This window comes from Solea senegalensis, linkage group LG20 (assembly GCF_019176455.1).
Source record: "Solea senegalensis isolate Sse05_10M linkage group LG20, IFAPA_SoseM_1, whole genome shotgun sequence".
Lineage (NCBI taxonomy): Eukaryota > Metazoa > Chordata > Actinopteri > Pleuronectiformes > Soleidae > Solea > Solea senegalensis.
In genome coordinates this window covers 7,417,416-7,438,859 of record NC_058039.1, presented here as the reverse complement: position 1 = coordinate 7,438,859, position 21,444 = coordinate 7,417,416, and the positions used below count along the sequence as shown (strand labels likewise).

Sequence of the window (21,444 nt, the reverse complement as noted above, 5' to 3'; positions counted from 1 at the left end):
AAAGACACGGGTCGATAAGTGGTTCAGATTAATTAACGGTCCACACAGGCTGTGCAGCGGGGATGAGGAGCCACTTCACTCCGTGGGTCTGCGCACCGCGCGTTGCGTTCTGGGGAGAAAGAGAGGGAGAAAGAAGCACCGGCGGCTCCACAAGCGCGGCACAATTCCAAGTGGAAGGTAAGACGCGTTCAGAGCCCTCATAGATGTGGATGACATTGATTCCTCAGGACGTGAAGTGAAGGTGAAGGTTTGGCTACAAACAGAAGAAATGAGATTAATGGCTCACATAAGTGAAGCAAGCAGCAGCAGCATCTCTGCAAAACAACCTGCACGTGCTTCAATGTAATGTTTATTCTCTTTTGATTAAGGCTTCTTATTATTTAACGCTTGTATGGTTGAAATGAGGCATGCAGGAAATGTGTGTGTGGATAAACCTACTATATTATGTCATGGCTCGTCTGTGAGTGATCTAATTCTGGCAGAGGTCTGGGATTACAGCGGTGGCTGCAGCTGCTGCTGCTGCAGTGTTGAGCTGCAACAAGTTTATTATGCTGTGAGGAGAGAAGGAGGGAGAGGGGGTGATGAAATACTGACACCCTGCAAAGTAGGCTAAAGTGACAGCTGCCAGTAACTGCATTTTGCTCAGCAGTGTGTGAGTGTGTAACAGCTTGTGTGTTATGTTTCAGTGAGAGTGAAGCAGCAGCAGCAGCAGCAGCATGGAGCTGGTCAGACTTGCCGTGTCCCTCCTCCACATCCTCATGTGTCCTGCGTGGGCCTTATCTCATCACCCTCTCATGGACAGCATCCTCTCAGCCAGGTCAGGTAAGACATCTGCGTGTGTGCTGACTGACTGTCCATCAGAGTGGAACAGAACAGAACCCCTGCATCCTCGTTTCCTCTCTCAGCCCTCAGGTTTCTGGATGAGCCGAGGGGCTTCGACCCCTGTTGTCTCATGTCACCGCCTCCGCCGCCGCTCTTCCCTCCACCGCCTCAGCTGTGGAAGCAAGGAAGCCCCGTACGTCCTCATCAGCTCGCTCACAGCAGGCACCTGTTGGCATTTACAAACATGTAACACATGCGTGCTTCTCACTATGTGTTTAAAGAACGGCGTCGGTGTGTTGGAGCCAAGTGTAGTTGGGAAAGAGGAAGAGCCAAAAGAAAAACCTGTCACGCCTGGGTGTTTGCCTGGACCTCCAGGACCTCCAGGACCCCAGGGCCCAGACGTAAGGCCACGCTTCGACATAGAAATACCACACACTGTTGTAATAACGTCCATTAGTCGCCGTGCTGCTCCTTAAAATTAAATCATAGTGCGGTCAGCTTGCGGCAGCCATTTTCAAGACATGGATGCAAATGATGTTAAACAAGTGTGGCAACAAAACCACATGACCTTTTTAGTATCGATTGTTCTCCACATGTGATGTGTGAGCTGATGTGTAACTTTGGTGTCATTTCTCAGGGTCAAAGTGGACTACCTGGCATCAGAGGACCGAAGGGTGAAAAGGTGCCTCTCTTTTGTTTTTTATTAATATAAACCTTTATTTAACCAGATCACTTAAGATAGAAATCTCATTTACAAGCTGAAATGATGCTTCTAATGTATTTTGCCATAGAAATATTTGTGTGTCCTTGTGTCTCACTGCCCTAATGTGCCTCTTATTTGTCCTCCTCCAGGGAGAAATTGGACGCCCAGGGTTGAAGGTGAACCTCTCTTCTTCTCCTCGCTCACCTCTCTCTCTGTCTCTCTGTCTCTCTCTCTCCCTCTCTCTCTCTGTGCAATGTCGCATGTCCTCAGAATAATGCAATCTGGATCTCTCCCCGTCCCTGCCTCTGTTGTTCACTCGATGCGTCCTCAATCTCTGTGATGTGATTTGTCTATTGATGCACTCAAAATATCCTCTGCAGCTGCTAAATGGTTCATGCTCCATTAGTCTCAGTGGTCACTGTGACCACGAAGCAAACTCGCTCTCATCCTCTTGCTCGTCTCCCTTTTTTTTTCCCCCTGCTTTTCTCCTCTGCTGCTTCTTCCACCTTGTCTCCTCCTTTTTTCCTTGGCCTGGCTCCATTAGCCATCTTACTGGACTGTAGTCCTGCTGATCCAGCCTCTCCAGCATTCCACCTCTGCACTTTAATCTCCCAGAGTGCTTTTGCTCTCCATGATAAATCACTCCACACAGCAGCAGCAGCAACAGCAGCAGCAGGTCCACAGTGTCTCAGGCAGGCTGCTAAATGAGAGCGCACTGCAAGCATGGCAGCAGTTCTGGGATAGTCATCCAGATGCCACAGAGATTGGAGGATGTTGTATATCTGACTCTCCTGCCTGCAGGGAGCTGGTGATAGGGAGAGCTCTAGTAAGGTTTTACTTCCATCTGCTAATTAACAAAAGGTCAGTGGCAAACCAAAAGACCATGTGGTAAGAATGATATGTATTGTGATTCAGCAAGCGGAGGCATTTTATTTGTTAATGTTCCATCTCGGTTTAAATATGTAACTGAAACTTGACTTAAAGTGTTATACTCTAAGTCAAATCCCAATCACAACGTACAGTGCTTAACAGATGGATTGTACCACCACCCAAATCCACAGCTCCCCTAAATGAACAGCATTTGTAAATTATCAAAATAGTTTTTTATGTTTCTGTAAATTATATTTTTTAATGCTAAAATATAATTATTTTCATCCATGAATTTTCAAATTTACTGTTTTACTAAAAAAAAAACCATTATAATGGATTGATTAAGATGTGAAATTACAGTTATTTACTTGCATTCCTGAACATAAAAAGTAGTTTTAGTGGTCGAATGATATGCTGGATTAATGTCTGACATCTCAGAGAAGAAGCCCAGTGAGCTGGCTCAAATTTGGGTATAAAAAGGTGAATTCAGCTTGTTAAAAATAAATAAATAAATAACAATAACACTAACAAGCTTGTTAATCAGTGTATGTCAGACAAATTTCACTTACGTATTTTACCCAAGTTGTTCAGCCCCAGTTAGGATGATCTTCTTACATTGCCCAACTTTTTAAACCGAGTTCCCCATCAAAAATCAGGGCAATACAGTCATTAAACAATCTTGTTCAACACATATTTATAAATCATTGACACGCAGGGACCTCAGGAAGTCAGCAAACCCATCAACATCATACTCTCTCTTTCCTTTACGGTGCAGTGTGCTTGTTTGTGTCTAACTTCGGCTGTAACGTGGTGACGCAAGATGGCAGACATTGACTTTTAAATGTAAAAGTCTTTAATTTTTTAAAGCAATCGCACCCTCGAACAAGCATTTTATGTGGGTATCTGCCAATAAAATATCTGCCAATAAAACTTCCCAAACGCTACACACACTGGACCTTAAAGAGTTGACAGTTTAACAACAGAGGAGAATGAATTGAAAGAGCATTGAAGTATTGGTTTGTGTTTGTGAAGGGCCGTACTGGAGCTCCAGGTCTTCCAGGGAAACAAGGACTTCCAGGATGGCCTGGTCCAGAGGGACCCACGGTAAACCTTGTGGTTTTTCCAAGGAACAGAATGTTGTAATTAAACATCCTAATGTTCTTCATATGACAAGTTACAGATCAAATACAGTATCTCTATTTGATTAGGGTGAGAAAGGGGATCCAGGACTCATGGGCTTACCAGGACTGAGGGGACCACCAGGGACAAAGGTCAGTCTCTTCACGGTCACGTCAGACTCATGTTGGATTTTCTTCCGTCTAATCTGCTGTTGCACTCCTCGCTTCACTTTCAGGGTTTACCTGGTTATAAAGGAGATAAGGTGAGTTCACAATCACAATTAGTTTTGTCCGAAATTGTTACTTTGTACATTTCACTTTTGTCCCGTTTCCTTTTTTAAAAAATAAAGGGCATTCAAGGTGACCCAGGGTCAGCAGGATCAAAGGGCGATAAGGTTTGAGAGACATGCTTTTAATTTAAAGAGTAGTAGTGATTCTTACGCGTGATTTGTGGTACAGATCTATGCTTTTCAAGCTATTGAAGTCTCAGAGTTCAATTACGTCTACATTTAACTCTTAATGAGTCTGTGTCCTGCTCAGGGAATCCATTTATGCCATTTATGTCCATACGTAGGGTACCATTGGTTTGCCCGGGATGCTTGGACAGAAGGTAAGAAACGTCAATCTCAAACAGAGAAGACACATGAATATTTTTTGATTTACAGAAATGCAATTAGGCTGTTCTTCTCCTCCCAGGGTGAACAAGGGCCAAAGGGAGAGCCAGGAGTCTCAGGGAAAAGGGGACCAACTGGGCGACCTGGCAAGAGAGGCAAACAGGTGAGAGGAAGACAGGAAGACGTAAAGTCAAGCAACGTTACTTGACGTTACTTATTTATGTCTACACACACATGTACAAACTGTTTTTCCATGGATTAGATTATCACAGCTAATCACATGTAGATCACCTTCAGTGTATGTACTAGCGTTTGTGTATATTGTGATGTTTCTCGGTTCGTACAGGGTATGAAGGGCCACAGTGGAGCCCCTGGAATCACTGGCCCTACAGGTCCCTCCGGTCCAAATGGCCTCCCTGGGCCACCGGGTCCCCCTGGCTCAGGTAATTCATACATCACACACACACACAATTGAAATACAGTCCAAATAAAATGACGCTTAATGTCAAAAAGTAGGGCTGAAGGCTTTAAAAACACACACACACACACTCATGACTTCATCTTTGGAGACAGAGTGGTCTTACAGTGATTAGAGTGACACGTGCCAATGTGGTGGCTTGTATTCCGGTCACTGTGTGACATCTCTTCGCCTCCAAGAGCACTTGCGGTTTGAGGGACACCAGCGCCACTCCTCCAAATGAAGGACAGTGTTGGCACTTGTTTGTCACGTCCTTGACATTCAGTATGTTGTTCTTCCAGGTCTTTATCTCGTAGGGGAAAAGGGAGAGAAGGGTGTCCCAGGTCAGCCGGGTCACTGTGACTGCGACACCACGGTTGGAGCAAATAACGCTCCCTATGGAAGTTACACACAACGGAGCGGCCCGAATAAAGTCCCCGCAGTGAGATCCTGTCCTCGTCCCTCATAAAGAAATCTTCTAATATCTTAACTGACTATATCTCATTGCTAAAATGGAACCGTGACATTCACCAGCCTGTTTATTATCCTTTGTATGTTTATTGAAGATATTTGTGGTCAACAATAAGGAGGAGATGGGCCGTCTAAATCTGGCCAATGCAATCGCATTCAGGAAGGATCAGAAGATGCTGTACTTTAAAGATACAGATGGATGGAAGCCCATACAGGTAAACACCTACTGAGAAGCTAATATTGATTATTTACAGCTGACAGTTACGTTTACTGGACATTAAGACAAAAAACTACACTAGACTTGAGCGGAAACAGAAAAGGATTTTGTGAAGATCTTGATTAATGTTATACTTGCTGACTCTTTCATTAGATTCCCACTCAGCAGAGGTTTGCTCATTTATCAAGGAGATGGGTAAAAACACCAAGTCAGAGGCAGAAAAAACACTGATAGTGGAGAGAAGTGAGGACGAAAAGGAGAAGACGAAAGGGAGGCAAATGAAAGAGAAGAATAAGGCATTGCAACATCAAGAATGCCAAATGCAGTAAAACACTAAAAACAGTTTGTTCACGTTTATGGCAATAAACTGAAAACACAGTAAAGTCTATCCACTGAGGAAAACTATGAGCTGAAAGCTCTGGAGAAACTGATTGTCAAATATCTCTCAGTACCTGAAATATCAAGCTGTTGTTTGGATTGGAATCTTTAGTTTGCAACACACAACACACAAGAACATACAAAGTATGTAATGTATAGGCTATAAATGTGGTCATGTGACCTAATGGCAGCTACAGCTTGCATAAAAGACCCACAGCTGATGGAACAAGTGACTTTAAACATCTATATGATTTTGCTCTCCTGACACAGGCAAACCTCTAAAGTCTGCATGCAGAGGATGCTGAGGGTCTCCCATGATGACCTTCTGAGTGGCTCTCAGTTGGAAAATATGGCCACGGTCAATCAAGTCAATACCAACTACATCAAATTCCATGTCCCAGCCTGTTCTTGTCCACAATGCTGATGTTGCCAAACTAACATATCTGTAGATAGAAGATGAATTTAACATTTTAAAAGGGTTTTTATCAACATTAAATCCCTTCAGCTTCCTCAAAAACAACAGTTGGTCTTCTTGCAAATGTTGTCAGTGTTTGCATCAAACCCTGAGCACTTGTGATGATTCACTGTTCTCCTCTACACAATCCATCTAGCCCTTCCAGCCATTCCAGTCTACGGAGAAAGTCCCAGACAGAGTCGGTGTGTGTGGGGACAGAAAAGTGCAGGCGCAGCATGGAGAGGAGTGTGATGACGGAAACCAGATTGTCACCGACGCTTGCCTCAGTGAGTTACATATCCAACAACAGAAGGAAGACAACTTGAAATGTTTTAATTCTTCTTCGAGATGTATATGTTAGACTGCAAAAGAGACACAACTGCTCTCTAACTACATAGTAGCTGAGGCTTTTTGCTGCACAAAGACCATGCTGGCACATATCCAGCTGCTCATGAGATGCCCTGCAGAGCCTAACTACAGTGCACCACAGACTGTGAGCCCACATGGCAGAGGATAAAAGCAGTAAGCACTGTGAAACCTTTCCTTGATCTTTCATTAATCTCACCCTCTCTCCTCCTGCCATCCCCTCGCTGCTCTCTACTCGGCTGTTCAATTAAATTAGCAGGAAAATGCTGTATGGGCATCACTGAATCACGGAGGAGGAGTGCCAAAGCAATTAGTAATGTCTTCTCTCTCTCTCCCTCTCCCTTATGTGTGCCACAACCTCCCCCTCTCCTCTCTCTCCCGCCTCACAGACTGCAGGTGGGCCTACTGCGGAGACGGCTACCGACATGAAGGCATGGAGGAATGCGATGGAAAGGACTTTGGTTATCAGACGTGCAAATCCTATCTGCCTGGGTATGCTCAGCCACAGCTTTACAAGAAATACACAAACATGCGTGTCTCTTTAGTCGGGCGCACAATGCTACTGCACAATGCAGTTCCTTTTAATTCATATTTAGCATCTTATGTATAGCATGTGTTTGTATCTGGTGGTTTTACAGGTCACTCAAGTGAACTGTCACTGTGATGTGTAGATGATGGTGCACATTCCTAAAGTCCCTCATCGCTATTTTGTGCTGAGCTAAGATAATCCACTGTCCATTCCAGCTACATCATTATCATTCAGCGATCATCGTCACTAAAATGAATATAGGTCAAACCGCAGCGACTGGGAGTCTGAGAACATAACTGACTGTTAATAAGCACTAAGTCCTGGCACAGTGATGCATTGGTCTCGTGTAATATTTCCATATCTTCTGCAGATCCTTCGGGCAGCTCAGATGCACCGACTCTTGCTTCATTGACTCCACTGGTTGCAAGTACTTCACCTGAACTTAAAAAAAAGTTGCTACATTGCAACTTTGCAGTTCCTTAGTCCGATCCCGGGGGGATTTCACTTCAGAGTTCAATTGGAGGCAAACCCTTAAAAACTTAACTGACGGACTGAGAGAAAGCGAGAGACACTCTGGTGCCTGTCCTGAGCCACGGATTGTCATGGGAGTCATCTTTGAATCGACTGTCCCTCTTGGAGGTTTAACTCTTTCAGAGCAGCTCCTTGCTAATGTCACACCACTGGCTACAGCACTGTTACTGGTTGTAAAAATGATTGAAAGTTACTAAATAGTTAAATGTGTATGACTTGATGACTGTTAATGAAAAAATAAGCTGCGTTCTCAACTTCTTTTGTAGTCACCGAGAAAAAAAAAGCTTATACTGAAGAGGCAGCAATATTATTGACACTATATGTACTGCAGTATGCAAATCAGGGGGATGTATATGTGTTAATTTCTTTACAGTGTATTAGACAACATGTTTATGGAGTGCAGTGCTGTGATATTGCATGTGAATGTGTTTCGGTGCACAGCAGACTGCTTTAACCAGAGCCGTAAATGAATCCGTCCCAAGTGTGGCCCCCTAGAGATTTAATATGTCCAAATAATGGGACACTGAGGAAAATGAATGTCATACAGAGGTGTGTTGTTTTTTTAACAGCAAGCATGAAAATATTTATATCTCTCTTACAAATGAATGAATTCACTATAATGTCACTAACTGATGATCTGCCTGCATCAATGTAAATTTCATAAGTCACTGTCCACTAATAAAGACCTGTCTCACTGTTTAAATTGTCATTCAGTGTTGTCAGGACTGCTTGAGACCAGCAACCAGCAACTGCCAAACTCAAAATCATATCATCAACATCATACCTATCAATGCTAAGTGTGTTGAGTGTTGTCTGAGTGATCTCAGGAAGTATAGAAGGCTTTTGAAGTACAGAGGTGTGTGTACATTCTTCTTTTTCCTGAAGTCAGTGAGTTCTTTATAGTTATTGTCTTTATAATGTGCATTACCAACAAATACTGGAAGGGGCACAACAATATTGCATTTAATTCTCAAAAGTACAATAATTTACAAAACTACAGAAGGATGAAGTAAGTATATGAGTTGTGAAAGTCTGGATGTGTGCTCATGGTGTCTGTCCCGTGTTTGTGTTAAACATATTACAACAAACGAAAGCAAAACATGCCGCTGCAGCTGCCAGGCCAGGACCAGGAGAGAGGGAAGACGGTGATCCCGGTGGAAGTGTGGTCTGTTGAGGGAGTTGAAAAGCAGGCTGACCGTTCATCGCCTGCAACATCATAGAAATCAGCTTGGTCTCGTGTGCGTGCTGCGCCGCTTGCAATTTAAGTTGAAGGTCTTGCTCAGCTTTCTCTGATTTTTCCAAAGCCTTTGTTAGAGTCTCTATGGCTGTGTGGATCCGGGACTTTTTCCTCCTGCTGCTGCCACCTGTTTGAAGAATGAGAACACAGCCCTTATGTTGTAAGTCTGACTCACTTCACAGCACAGGTAGATCAGACTCTGAAACTGTGGCATTGTTTAGGACACACACATATTAACCTGTACCTGCTGCATTGACTTTAGAACAACGTTTCCTTCGGCCCTCGGCTTCCGAGGCTGCAGATGTTGATGGTGTGGATGACGCGGACGGTTCAGAGGCAGTCGGTATCCTAACAGCATCGTCGTCACTCTCTGCACATAAAACAGAGAAGTTATCATCACAAATTTGACTAATAATAACATTAGCCTAATGATAAGTGTGCATTTAAGGAGGCATTAATGGTTGTTTACCAATCAATAAGTATGTTTTAGAGGAGGATGAGCTAGCTGTGATTACGGCAAAGTGTATGGGGATCCTAATACACAAACAAATACCTTATTTGACATATTTGACAAATCTGTAAATCTGTTTGTTACATAACAATTCAAATTTCTTGTCTGGACAGTGATCAGTTACAGCGTAAAACCACGTTAATAACACAATAAGAAAACTAAACATTTTATCTAGATGACAGGCGACTGTCATTAAGCTGTAAAACATACCTGTCTGCTCTTCTCCGTTTAAAGTCTCCTCGCCGTTGGACGGCTCCATGTTGTCCGACACATCCCTGGAACCAGGGCAATACGCGGGTCTGCCGCCGACCACCGCGTCGATCTCCTCGAAGAAGGGACAGGCTGTCCTGCCCTTACCACTCCCTTTATTGCTATCCTTGGCTTTTCTATAAGCCAGTTTCAGATGTTTAATCTTCCGCTGACACTGTAGCCAGGTGCGTTTATACCCAATGTCCGCCATGGACTTCGCTATCTCCTCGTAAATGGCGCGGTTACGATACGACATGTCCAGTTTCACCTGCACACTTTTGTCCGACCACAGCGCAAGCAAACACCGCGTCTCGTCGGAACTCCATCCTCTGTAATCTTCCATTTTCCTGTTGTCCGCAAACAAATTGTTGTTGTTGTTGTTGTTCTTGCCAGCTTCTAAAGCGTCCAGCTAGCGCAGCTCGATGACGTATTTCCGCTCATAGTAGTTGTTGTGGGAGGAGCGGGGACGCGTTGTATTTACAATTGGGCATGGGCGTCAGCAGTATTTGTAATGTGGGGGGCGGGGTGGTCCCCCCATAAAACTTAAAGAAGTAGATGCCATTCTGGTGTATTTTAACTGGTTGTTAGACACATACTTTTTCCTGCAGATGTAATCAAAAAAATTAATTTAATAACTAATTCAGAGGTGACATTTACACCTGACGTAAAAATATGGATTGTAATGTAACGAAACCAATTTGGGAGGTGGTTTAAGATGCATTGTGACCACGTTGAACAGAAATCAATGCCTCTTCGTCTCCATCCACATCGACTACATGAGCGGAGCAGAGGTAGTCGGTGGTTCCAAGCACGGCTAATGTGACAGCGGCAACAAATCTGCGCAGTCTCCTCTGCTTTTGTTGGTTTTCAGCTTGTCGAAGATGATGCAAAGTCGCGCTCTTGTACGGACTCCTCTTTGCTGCGTCGAAAATCAAAGAGGAGTTCGTACAAGAGTGCGACTTCACGTGTGGCGAACGTTATTGGTATTGTTGATATGGCAGCATACAGAGGGGGAGACACACGTAAATACCAGATGTAAATGCATGTGATCACAAAAAACGCATTCTAATGTCAGGTGTACGTGGGGGTCACAATACATCTCTGACCACTTCCTGGCAGATCTGTCCTTATCATTATAATTTCTTAATACTCTCTGCTGTGCAGTTAAATTAATATGGTCCCATTTTTTCAGATAAATAATAGCACTAACTAGTTTTAGTATAATAATGAAAGTTACCCTTTTTTTTCCCCTCCCCTTAGCATTTTTTCTATGCTGCCTCTGCCACAGAACAGAGCCACTGTTCCTCAATGTGTCCCGGGTCATGTGATATCCGATTGTAATCTGATCACAGAAACTGCATTTTAATGCCAGGTGTAAATGGAGCCATAGTGAAGAAGGGCTGGATATTGAATATCCAGTCCTTCTTCCTGCCCCAACCTTCACCTCCAATGCCGTGAAAGGAAATCTGAGAACTTGTGTCCTTTCCAACAACGCAGGGTCGTCACACCTTCATACAACCACACTTTTGAAAAACCTGAACATTCATTTTAAACCGCCTTGTCTGCATAGTCCACATCTCCTGGTGGGATATGAGGTGGCGCAGGTAGGCCATGCATGAGAGGTTATGAAACATAAATAAAATACTGTTCATTTGAAATATTTTCAGTTTTGCTATTAAGCCTACAATAACCGTAAAAGAGTTGTTTTGCACATTGTCACAGTCATGCTCACTGATTACTATGTTTATGGAATATTTGATTTGGTACAATGCAGTGACATAAAACCATGTGGAACAATAACCAAATATAAAAGACTATTTAGAAATAATATAATAAAGATGGAATTATGATGATGTAGACTCCGATTGTTTGTTATTGTTTTGTTTTCGTTTTGTTGGAGGTGTAACATGAATGTCAGACCATTAATTTGTTTCTGCATGGGTGCATGTATTATTTGTATATTCATAAAACAAAATAGTTAATTATATAAACATATTTTTTAGTTTTATTTATTTAATTTATTTTAATTAATTTCTTCTTATTATCATGGTCGACTATGGTTTAGTCGGCATTTCCGTAAATTGTCATCCAATTATTGTAGTTCAAAACAACTAGACGAAACAACTGGATAAAGGATAGAGGACCTGGCAACCCTTTTAGGGGGCGTGTATAAGGGTGGAGTTTGTGATGAAAAGCAACCAATCATAGGAATATATCCGGCAACAACTATTTTGTTGAAACGTCACTGCCACGTAGAGGTTTGATTGATCGCACATGTTGTTCCTGCTTGTGCAGCGTAAAGTGAACGCACTTGTTGTATCGTGTTTGTTTGTTTGTGTGTGTGTGTGTGTGTGAGTGAGTGAGCGGAGCAGAAGCGGAGGATGTTGATGTTGACCGTGCTGAGCTGCCTCTGCTCTTCCCTCCTGCTGCTGCTGCTCTCGGTCAGCGGGGGGAAACTGCCCGAGGCTGAAGTGGAGATAGAAGTGCTGCACAAACCTTTCCTCTGTCGCCGAAAGTCTAAGTATGGAGACATCCTGCTCGTGCACCACGACGGCTACTTTGAGAACGGGACCATGTTTCACTCCAGGTATGTTTCAAGGTGCAGCACATGGGGGCTCGTTTGGAATGAATCTCCGTGGTTACGCCTCTACCTATGGCCACGTGAAAGAGGAGCAGAGCAGTAATGTTATGTGTAATGTTCATAATGTTAAATAACTGCATTTATTTTCTATTCAGTTAATTTCCATTTTCTTGCCACATATCCAAAGTTTAAACATCCATGTGACACTGAAGAAACTTGGTGACAATGAAATTAAAAAATATGCTGCTATAAATATGTTGAAAATGAGATAACCTGTTGCATTTAGAGTTAAACACAACAAAGAATTTAAACTATGTTTCGATTAATTTACTACATTTCCACCTGCAATAGCTGCAACCCACACTTCCTTTAGTGATATCAATCTCCCATTGATGTACAAGTGAAAGACCACATGTAAGATAACGAATAATACTATATTCCAGGGACCTGTTATTTCCCTCTGAATAATTTGATTATAAATTGTTTAATTAGATCATAACCAATGCATTATTTCAGAACAAAAAATTAAATTAATTTATAATTAGCTCACACATCCATGTCTATATGCTAATATTTGGTGGTATTCATCTCAAAAACCTACGTAAGCACCCCAATACAATGAGGGTGGACATTTAAAAAATCATTACAGATTATAAACATGTTATAATTGCTGGGAAGTGTGTTTAATACAGATATAAACCCGCCTCTGTGTCTGTTCACAAGTCGGAACGAGGGTGACAAGCAGGCCATGTGGTTCACACTTGGCATCAAGGAAGCGATAAAAGGCTGGGACAAAGGCCTACAGGACATGTGTGCCGGAGAGAAGAGGAAACTGATCGTTCCTCCAGCACTGGCCTATGGGAAGGAAGGAAAAGGTGCCGTAGTTTTGTACAAGTGTCGAACAACGCACTCTTTTCCTCAGACATGCTCGCGGTTTTGTAACATGTGATACTGTACATACTGTATGTCATGCATGTTTGGATGTAAACCAGTCTTGTTGGCTTTCTAGGACCGCTACACTGAATGAAGGTTTCATTCAGTCACATTAGTCCACTTTTTCCTCAACATGGAGCATGTGAACTGTTCTAAGCCTTGTCCTGGTAAGCAGACACATAACAACTAATAACAATAACCCCTATACCACCAGCTATCTTATTTCTTCTGCACCTCTGTAACCTTTGCTATGACTAACTGCACAGCTTCAGTTAACCAAACCAGGTAATACTCACTACTAGTTGTAGTAGACAATAGTTCATTCAGCTCTTGTTGTACCATGGTCTTATCCTCTTAACAGGTAAGATCCCACCCGAAAGCACGTTGACCTTCATCATTGAAGTTCTTGAGATCAGAAATGGACCGAGATCGCACGAGTCATTCCAGGAGATGGACCTCAACGATGACTGGAAACTCTCCAAACATGAGGTAGAGACACTCAAACTTGTTGATCTCCAAAAGCTTTCTAATTCCTGTGGAAGCATAACTTTTTCTGGTGTATTATTGGTCATAAAGCAGAGTGGAATTAGGATGAGATATTTATCTTAACATCTACTACCTTGTTTGAGAAAGTTACTGCATTACCTGTTGCAAATTGAGTGATTGCTACGATAGTTTATATAGTTTTCACTCTTAAATTGGACATTGGGATTTGATTATTGGTGTTAGATGATTCTTCGGCATTCACCCTGAGTTTATTAAGTCTGTATGCCACACAAACACATCTCTATCTTCGTTTTCTCTTTCAACCCGGTCTCCAAACCTCTGCCAGGTCAAAGAATACCTGAAGAAGGAGTTTGAGCGTCACGGCTACCCGCCCAATGACACTCTGCACGAGAACATGGTGGCAGATATCTTTGCAAAAGAGGATAAGAACAAAGATGGCGTCATATCCTCCAGAGAGTTCACATACAGACATGATGAACTTTAAAGTCGTGGATCAAGGTGGTTGAGAAGATTCTCTCAGGTTCTCCAAATTATCTTTTTGAAGCGGTGTGTTGCGGGTGATGGGACAGTGATTTTGTTAAATGTTCTACCTTATGTGATGTAGTTTTTGCCTTTTGTGTGTGTTCTTCCACTTCTTTCTGTGGCAAACGACCAAATGTTGTCCCTTTGGGAAAATGGTCTGACTTTTCTAAGTTTAAACCTTTTAGAACTTCCTGTACTAAAGCCTAATTCACTCGTCTGAGGGAACCAAAAGAGGTGAATACCTGGAATGACACGGTACAAACACTGCCACAGACAGATGAGAAAACCCAGACATTGACATTACAGTTTTCTAATTTGTGGTGATAAAAGAATGATTTTCTCTCCATATCCAGAGAAGACTCATGTGATGGCACACAGGGTAATAACTGTACCTGTTGATAACTGTACCAGAGTGCTGGAGGCTGTTTTTGAAGTATTGCACACGCGACTCTTTAAACCAGAAAATGTTCCCCTTAGTGCTGACTAGAATCCAGATCATCCTGTTTCTTTGGAATTTACTTTTGTTCATGTAAACAAGTCAAAACTAATCCCAATAAGGCAAATGGCTGCCCTGATTTGGGCAAATTTGTGCATTTGTTTTTTCTTCTGTCTAAATAAACCATTAATAAATGTGGTCACCTTCTTAAAACAGAATGCTCTAGTGTACTTTTGTGGTCAATACTTGTAGACATGTAGATGTATATATTGAACCAGCAGGTGGCACTGTGTTCACATAGGCTTGGGACAGAGGGAGATAGGGAAACAGTAAACCTCCCTCATCATCTATTAATAACACACAACTACTCAGTGAAGTATAAAACCCATGTATTTCCACACTGTTTGCAGTCATAGTTTGCTTTGGTACGTAGAAAAACAATCACATAAAAATGAGAAAAGCCACACGACAGTATCAGTGAAATTCTAAATGAAGATCCCGGTTTAGCGTACTCTGCTGTGCGAGTGAATTGTGGCGTGTGTTGACCTGCATCTCGTCTCATTGTCACATGAAGCCTGACAGTGTACTCAGGCTAAATCATTGGCTCTTTACAAACCCTAAAAGTGGAAAACAAACCTGCTGAGGCACCAAAGCAAGTTGTGAGGTATTTATACAAATGTGAATAAGGAGCATCTTGTACAGATGTCGTTGCTGGACCACGTATTTACCTCATTCAAAGAGGTGGAAAACTCGGAAAACTCTTGTTTTCTAATGTTTGTGGTTCAAACTCTTGACTTTAACAGTACTTCTGTTTATGTCGTGACAGTATATCTCTCAAGAGAGACAAGCGTGAGAGAAAAAAATGTCCCCTGTGTAGAAGCTGTTACTAACTGTGGCAGGAGTCATGTTAATTATAGCTGCTGGAAAACACTGTTGTCGGTGTGTAGGGTTAGAGACCTAAACGTGGTCCTCGTGAGGCAGAACCTCATTTCTGAGGAAGTGGTTAATAAGGGTTAGGGCGAAGATTGAATTTGTGGTTAGGTTAAGGTGAACTGGTTATAGTTAAGGTTAGGGACGGGGCTTTGTTTAGGCCGTCCAGATGAATGGGAGTCAGTGCAGATGTCCTCAGAAGAATAGCTGCACAAACCGTCCGTATGTCGTTTATGAGTATGAGTAGGGAGAGCCCTCCTCCTCACACGCATTCAAAACATTCCACACTGGAAAAGGTCAAAAGTCACATAGTCAGTATAAGGCGGGGACAATCTGTTTGACACTCTATACACACACACACACACACAGACACACAGTAAACACAAAAACACACACATGCTCAGCTTGTATCCAGAAGGTCCATAGGAATTATTCTGTTGTCATGAGGACGAAGGAGGAGGAGGAGAACACAGAGTGTGTTTTGCTGTGTGGGGGAAGACGAGCAGGCTTTTGACTCATCTGAGGTGTGTCCTCATCCCAGGTGGTTTGGAGTTCACTGAAAGAGAAGGAAGACATCAGAGGTCATGGGTACACTGTGAAAAGAAAAGATAGAAGGTGCTGCTTCTCTACCTCTGTGTTCTTTGCTGGGGTAGATGCGAGGGAAAGACTTGAATTCTTCAGGCGGAGGTAAATCCTCCACTGGGTGAAACTGGAACTTGGATTCAAAATCATCTGCCGGAACAGAGAGAAGATGCATTCGCTCACTGTGTCTAGTTTATCTCACAACCGCTCGTTTGTGTCTAATACTCTGAAAGGTCTGAAAGTCTCACCCAGACTGTGCAGGTGTCCATTCCTGAGACTGGATGGGGGCAGGGGAGGAGGTGGTGGAGGCGGAGGAATACGCGTGGACAATTCCGTGGAGGGGGAACGTGCTGGAGGAGCTGGGGGAGGAGCCAGCCGACTGGCACCTGCAACACAGGGGCAATTAGAGGAGTCTGACATCGGCGAGGAAATAACAACACAACATAGTTAAAGTTGAAGTTGAAACAAATGGAATTTATTGCACTTATATAAAGTGGCTTTTTGAAATGAACCTTTTGAATTGACCTTAAAATAATAAATAAATGATTGTGTATTGTATATATCTTTACTCACACTGTGTGTTTAACTCAGGGATTCCACTAAATGTCTGTGTTCTGTTTTTGCCAGATGACGAGAAGTCAACCAGCATTATTTTCAGAATAAAAGCCCCAATTTTGTAATAATCACTTTATTTCGATTATTTTGTTTTTGGAATCATTTGGGGTTTTGACGAACCATTGTTAATGAAATCTGGCTGCTGTGCAAAGGGCTTGTTAAATACATAAGACAAAATACTTTCTTTAAACATCAACTATACTGTATTTTGGTTCCCAAGCCTTTTTTAACCCATTATTGCACCCTGATCCAAAGTCAAAAGTCTGGGTCTCACTTGCAAAAAAGATTCTAATCTCAGTGTGACTCCTTAGTAAAATAAAGGTTCAAAGAACATTTTATAATAAGTTACACATTTGTTACTTATTACATTGTGTATCTTATATCTCGCATCAATCCAAATTATTGGTGCTATAAAGGGCTCTGCTTTTTTTAGTTTGATAGGTTAACATGATAAATATCAGGTTTACTCAATGCATACATGAGTCAACAAATAGATTTGTCCAACCACAAAAAACATATTTTCATCAATTATCCTGCTGTAATTAATGGCAAGGAAAGATGTGTGCAACTACCCGCACTTCTGGGCACAGCAGGAGGCCGTCGAGTGGGAGCGTTGCAAGGGTATGACGGTGGCAGGGGGCGCATGGCTGGGGAGGGCACTGGGGGCATCTTTGGTGGTGGTGGAGGGAGAGAAGACGGACAGGTGGGGGTGTAGGATGCCGGCAGAGGGGGAGGAGGAGGCGGTGGAGGAGGTCCCAGAGGGCTGGGGATGTGTGGAGTGGGGGAGGGTAGAAGCAACCTGAGGAGGCGGTCCCGGGGACAGCAGAGGGACTGGAAGGTGGAGGGGCAGAGGGGGGTGGGGAGGGGAGGAGGAGGAGGAGCAGAGGGCTGGGAGTGCTGGATGGGAAGCCAGGTGGGCTTGGTGACCTGGGATGGAGGGGGAGGGGGAGGGCAGGAGGGGACTGGAGGAGGCCTGTTTGCTGGACGGTCCTGGAAGGCCTGAGGTGGCGGAGGTGGGGGAGGAACAGAGGGATGGGCAGGAGGAGGCAGAGGAGGAGAGGACACTAGGAAGGGAGGCGGGTGCTTGTGGCTGTGAGACGGGGAGGGAGGAGCCGAGGACGACGGCGCGAGCACACGGTGGACGGAGCTCCGGGGCTCCAGGGTCCGGTAATGTTCATGGTCTGCTGACGCCGGTGCGTTCCACTGCGGCTTCAGAGACAGAGACGAGCTGGAACGAGACACTTTAACACACATGAATGAAAAGAGTGTCTGTATGAATCATGTTTGACCGTCTCATGTAAAAGAGATTTTACCTGGTTATATAAACTAAAGGTCAGATCCACTAAGACATTTTACACCAACCTGGGGTCTTTCCTGCTGCATCTCTCTGTCCTGTAGGTCTGAGAGTGGGAAACCCTCCAGCAAACAGTCCACCCAAAGACGGTCCCATAGATGAGCCTGTCTGAGAAACTCCCACACCGCTCCATGCATCTCCGGTGCAGGTTTTTGGCTCTGGGCAAAGTAAACACACAGATACAAAACAGGTGAGTCATTAATTACCCAAAATATTAACTGCATCAAACTAAAAAAAGTTTGTTTTTTTAAAAAAAAATGTAATTTCTTCATTCATTCATTTGTTTAATCTCTCAGTGGTTCGACTGCAATTGTTCAGGCAAGAACATGAGAAAAGCATCACCCAAATCACATGAGGGCCAACTACACCCTATTTATAGAAAGCACTTCATACATGTAACTGCTGTTACGTCACATGTCATTTAGCAGACACTTTTATCCAAAGCGACTTACAATGGAATTGAGTACAATCAGCCAGGGGTGGAATCGAACTTGCGACCAATGCAACCATGATGTCTTTCGCACACGGGGTACCGGTCTTAACCACTGAGCCACTCCACCCACTGTTCACTGCTTTTCACTGAGCAACGATTCCCCAAAAGTCACTCACAACTCACTGACCCCTCATGGATCAGCTATTCAGAGTGTGGTCAGTGTACAGACACTGTAAAAGACACGGGCCGAGGCCACTCAGTTTCCCACAGTGTCACTACTACTACACCATCTGTCAAGGTCTCCAATTGTATTAAAAGTAATTGAATACTGTCTAGAGGACCATGTGTACCATAACTACCCAAACATTAAATCTTCAACCCCAGAATGCCAAATCTTCAACTTAAAGTATACATTAGTTTAATTGTTTGACAGTGTTTTAGTTGAACATGATAAGACAAAGTTTCCCCTCTGTTTTCCTTAAGCTGATGGTAAACTAGTGATACAATACACGTCAGACCTCTTAAGTTTGCCAAGGTAAACTCCGTGTGTCCTCTGCATCCTTATCTGCTGCAGTGCATTCCTTCCTGAAGTGGACACACACACTCATTTGCAACCACACTGTTAAAAAAGCCCACTTCCACTGTGAGAAAGGATGAGTCAGTGATTCTCGTCATCGAATCTCTGAACACACACTGACGGAGTCTGTATATTATGAGCTGCTCGGTCTGAGGTGTTAATGTTTTTTGGTTTTTTTTTCTTACTGTCAACAGCAGGGGCACTTCGGTCGTTGACCTGTGCGACTTTTTTGAGCCTGGCTCCTTTCTGGATGTCGGCCAACAGGGCATTCCTTCCTGCACCTCCTCCAGATTGGAGCTTAGGAGGCTCAGATGGACACTGTGGCAGAGAGAGAGAGAGAGAGAATCATGAGTCCCACGCTAAGCATTATCGCAGGGTTTTGTATCTGTTTGTAGGCTCTTTTTTCTTCTTCAACATTTTTAAATGTGTGCTCATCTGACAAGAAAAATGCAAAGGTGTGCAGTAACATCATTAGACATTTTACATGGGCCCCAACTATCAGAATATAAGCCTTTTTCACAGCAGACATTTTGACAGGTTTTAGCAGAAATGTACAGGTGTTACTGATAACATGATGATAATAATAGTGCATTTTATTTACAGTATATCGCACTTTACATTTGAAAAAAAAACAAATCTCAATGAACAATAAAAACACACAACTACATAATAAAAAAGAAATAGAGGCACACAATAAAACACACATAAAGCACATTAAGTGTCCATATATAAGCTATTTATATGCTTTTCCAACTCTGACCTGTCAAAATATCTGCCCTGTTCCCTTCATATTCTTTTTTTATCTGTTAAAGAGGATTGTCTGATTATGTCCCACAACTACACTCACTGGCCACTTTATTAGGCACACCTGTTTAATTGCTTGTTAACACAAATACCCAATCGGCCAATCGCATGGCAGCAACTCGGCGCATTTAGCCACATAGACACGGTCAAGATGAGCTGCTGAAGTTCAGATGGAGCATCAGAATGGGAAAGAAAAGTGATTTAAGGTGAATGCGGTGACATCGTTCAGAACTGCATCATTTCTAAGGCAGGAAATAGAAAAAAATATCCAGTGAGCAGCAGTTCTGTGGCAGAAAATGCTTTGTTGATGCCAGAGGTCAAAGGAGAATAGCCCAACTGACTTGAAACGATCTCTGAATGTAAAACATATTGAACCTTGAAGCAAATGGACAACAGCAGCTACTTTATAATGTGTCATGTGTACCTAATAAAGTGGCCAGTTAGTGGCAGAGTTCTGTTCAGTTTATTACAGTCATTGGGTTAGTGTTGTTACGTTGTAAGTGTGGCTCGTTCAACACGAGGACGCCGTGAGTCTGCTGTAGAAACATTACACTCATCTGCTACTGAGAGTCTGCTGTCTGCTCGCTCTCTCTACTTTTTGTGTGTGTTACCTCGATCAATAATGCAAATAACCGGCAGGTATATAGCTGATGGTCAGTGAGAAGGACTCAAGTGTGTGTTTACATCTGCATGAGGCAGGAGAGAGAGTGAGAGAGAGAGTGGTGAAAGAGCACAGTTTTACCTGTGGCAAGGCAGCACTGGGGGGCGGTGGGGGTGGAGGTGGCGCTGGTGGAGGCGGAGGGGGAGGAGGGGGTGCTGGCATGCTGCGGCCTAAAGAGACCTGCACAGGACAAAAAAAAAAGTCAGCATCTTGTACTGTATGTGTTGCAGCCAGTGAGCAGGACTTTGTCTTCTTCCATGTCAGAAGCTGCTACTGTGCAAAGGGTCAGACTCAGTGTCCTACCCTGTTCCCTTCCACGAACAGGAAGAGCTTTCTCCACCACACGGCGCAAAACAGGAAACAGCCAGCGCTCCATCCTCTCCAGAGAAATCTGACACATCCCCCTGCCGTTCCCTGCCCCTGCCCCTGCCCTCCTCTTCTTCCCACAGTGTTGTGTGGTAGGACTTTGGAGAGGAACAATGGCGAGTGTTGTGTGAAAAGTAATAGACCCTCGAGTCACTGGCTGACAAAGGGCCTTCACTGCAGCGACTGAATGGATGAACACATCGAGGAAAGTGCACCGTTCTACGACACTTTCTTGGGTTTCCCCAGTTTACACCAAAAACATGTCGTTGTGTACAGGAACATAATAAGCACTCGTTTCAAACTCCTCGCACTGTCGGCAGCTCGGCCCATAATTGATCCTCACTGAGACGTAACCCCAAGTTGTTGACATTGTGAATTCTGGACTAGTTCTCTACCAAAGGTTGTGCATGATCCTCCATGATCAAATGATCCAATTCAGTGAAACGCAGAGCAGAAGAAGGTTTAGGTGAATCTCCTTGCATCTATCTCTATATTTAAATTTATATTCCACCGTCCTCTGCTACTATTTCTATCTCCATATCAGTGTCACAGACTCTGGACACTGCGTGAGCTGAGCTGTTGCAGAGCAGGTGGGACAAACTGGAAAATGCACCTC

At 43.4% G+C, this 21,444-nt stretch overlaps 4 protein-coding genes across 4 annotated transcripts in view; 2 read left to right on the top strand and 2 right to left on the bottom strand.

Annotated features, from left to right (window-relative positions):
- Window positions 1–64: 64 nt before the first annotated feature.
- Window positions 65–8,233, top strand: LOC122786364 (acetylcholinesterase collagenic tail peptide-like). Its single transcript, XM_044052624.1, has 18 exons — window positions 65–177; window positions 687–822; window positions 906–1,015; window positions 1,104–1,223; window positions 1,460–1,504; window positions 1,675–1,701; window positions 3,428–3,499; window positions 3,604–3,666; window positions 3,750–3,776; window positions 3,864–3,908; window positions 4,088–4,123; window positions 4,210–4,290; window positions 4,474–4,570; window positions 4,887–5,026; window positions 5,151–5,270; window positions 6,262–6,391; window positions 6,860–6,962; window positions 7,370–8,233. Exons 2-18 carry the CDS (start codon window positions 717–719, stop codon window positions 7,437–7,439), a joined length of 1,392 nt encoding a protein of 463 aa, XP_043908559.1. The 5' UTR covers window positions 65–177; window positions 687–716; the 3' UTR covers window positions 7,440–8,233.
- A 235-nt stretch (window positions 8,234–8,468) lies between these two features.
- Window positions 8,469–9,981, bottom strand: LOC122786366 (zinc finger and SCAN domain-containing protein 29-like). Its single transcript, XM_044052627.1, has 3 exons — window positions 9,489–9,981; window positions 9,012–9,137; window positions 8,469–8,894 (listed from the first exon to the last, which is right to left on the bottom strand). The coding sequence occupies exons 1-3, from the start codon at window positions 9,868–9,870 to the stop codon at window positions 8,575–8,577; spliced, it is 828 nt and encodes a 275-aa protein (XP_043908562.1). The 5' UTR covers window positions 9,871–9,981; the 3' UTR covers window positions 8,469–8,574.
- A 1,128-nt stretch (window positions 9,982–11,109) lies between these two features.
- On the top strand, window positions 11,110–14,724 carry LOC122786367 (peptidyl-prolyl cis-trans isomerase FKBP14-like). Its single transcript, XM_044052628.1, has 4 exons — window positions 11,110–12,114; window positions 12,832–12,983; window positions 13,403–13,530; window positions 13,874–14,724. Exons 1-4 carry the CDS (start codon window positions 11,909–11,911, stop codon window positions 14,030–14,032), a joined length of 645 nt encoding a protein of 214 aa, XP_043908563.1. The 5' UTR covers window positions 11,110–11,908; the 3' UTR covers window positions 14,033–14,724.
- A 154-nt stretch (window positions 14,725–14,878) lies between these two features.
- The window catches only part of wipf3 (WAS/WASL interacting protein family member 3), a 7,486-nt gene continuing 920 nt past the window's right edge, over window positions 14,879–21,444 (bottom strand). Inside the window, 9 exon segments of the mRNA XM_044052625.1 lie at window positions 14,879–15,992; window positions 16,067–16,168; window positions 16,267–16,404; window positions 17,206–17,394; window positions 17,397–17,499; window positions 17,501–17,874; window positions 17,996–18,145; window positions 19,183–19,315; window positions 20,544–20,642. Of these exon segments, the coding sequence (XP_043908560.1) occupies window positions 15,952–15,992; window positions 16,067–16,168; window positions 16,267–16,404; window positions 17,206–17,394; window positions 17,397–17,499; window positions 17,501–17,874; window positions 17,996–18,145; window positions 19,183–19,315; window positions 20,544–20,624 (1,311 nt within the window). The 5' untranslated portion in view covers window positions 20,625–20,642 and the 3' untranslated portion in view covers window positions 14,879–15,951.

What these genes read in the sequence shown, in the direction of transcription:
- LOC122786364 (XM_044052624.1), top strand. Translation starts at nt 717, where the DNA reads ATGGAGCTGGTCAGACTTGCCGTGTCCCTCCTCCACATCCTCATGTGT. An exon ending in CTGGTTATAAAGGAGATAAG is followed by an intron (nt 3,777 to 3,863) that starts GTGAGTTCACAA and finishes TAAAAAATAAAG; the next exon opens with GGCATTCAAGGTGACCCAGG. An exon ending in ACCGGGTCCCCCTGGCTCAG is followed by an intron (nt 4,571 to 4,886) that starts GTAATTCATACA and finishes TTGTTCTTCCAG; the next exon opens with GTCTTTATCTCGTAGGGGAA.
- LOC122786366 (XM_044052627.1), bottom strand. Translation starts at nt 9,870, where the DNA reads ATGGAAGATTACAGAGGATGGAGTTCCGACGAGACGCGGTGTTTGCTT. An exon ending in AAACGGAGAAGAGCAGACAG is followed by an intron (nt 9,138 to 9,488) that starts GTATGTTTTACA and finishes TTTTATGTGCAG; the next exon opens with AGAGTGACGACGATGCTGTT. An exon ending in TTCTAAAGTCAATGCAGCAG is followed by an intron (nt 8,895 to 9,011) that starts GTACAGGTTAAT and finishes TTCTTCAAACAG; the next exon opens with GTGGCAGCAGCAGGAGGAAA.
- LOC122786367 (XM_044052628.1), top strand. Translation starts at nt 11,909, where the DNA reads ATGTTGATGTTGACCGTGCTGAGCTGCCTCTGCTCTTCCCTCCTGCTG. An exon ending in CTATGGGAAGGAAGGAAAAG is followed by an intron (nt 12,984 to 13,402) that starts GTGCCGTAGTTT and finishes TCCTCTTAACAG; the next exon opens with GTAAGATCCCACCCGAAAGC. An exon ending in GGAAACTCTCCAAACATGAG is followed by an intron (nt 13,531 to 13,873) that starts GTAGAGACACTC and finishes AACCTCTGCCAG; the next exon opens with GTCAAAGAATACCTGAAGAA.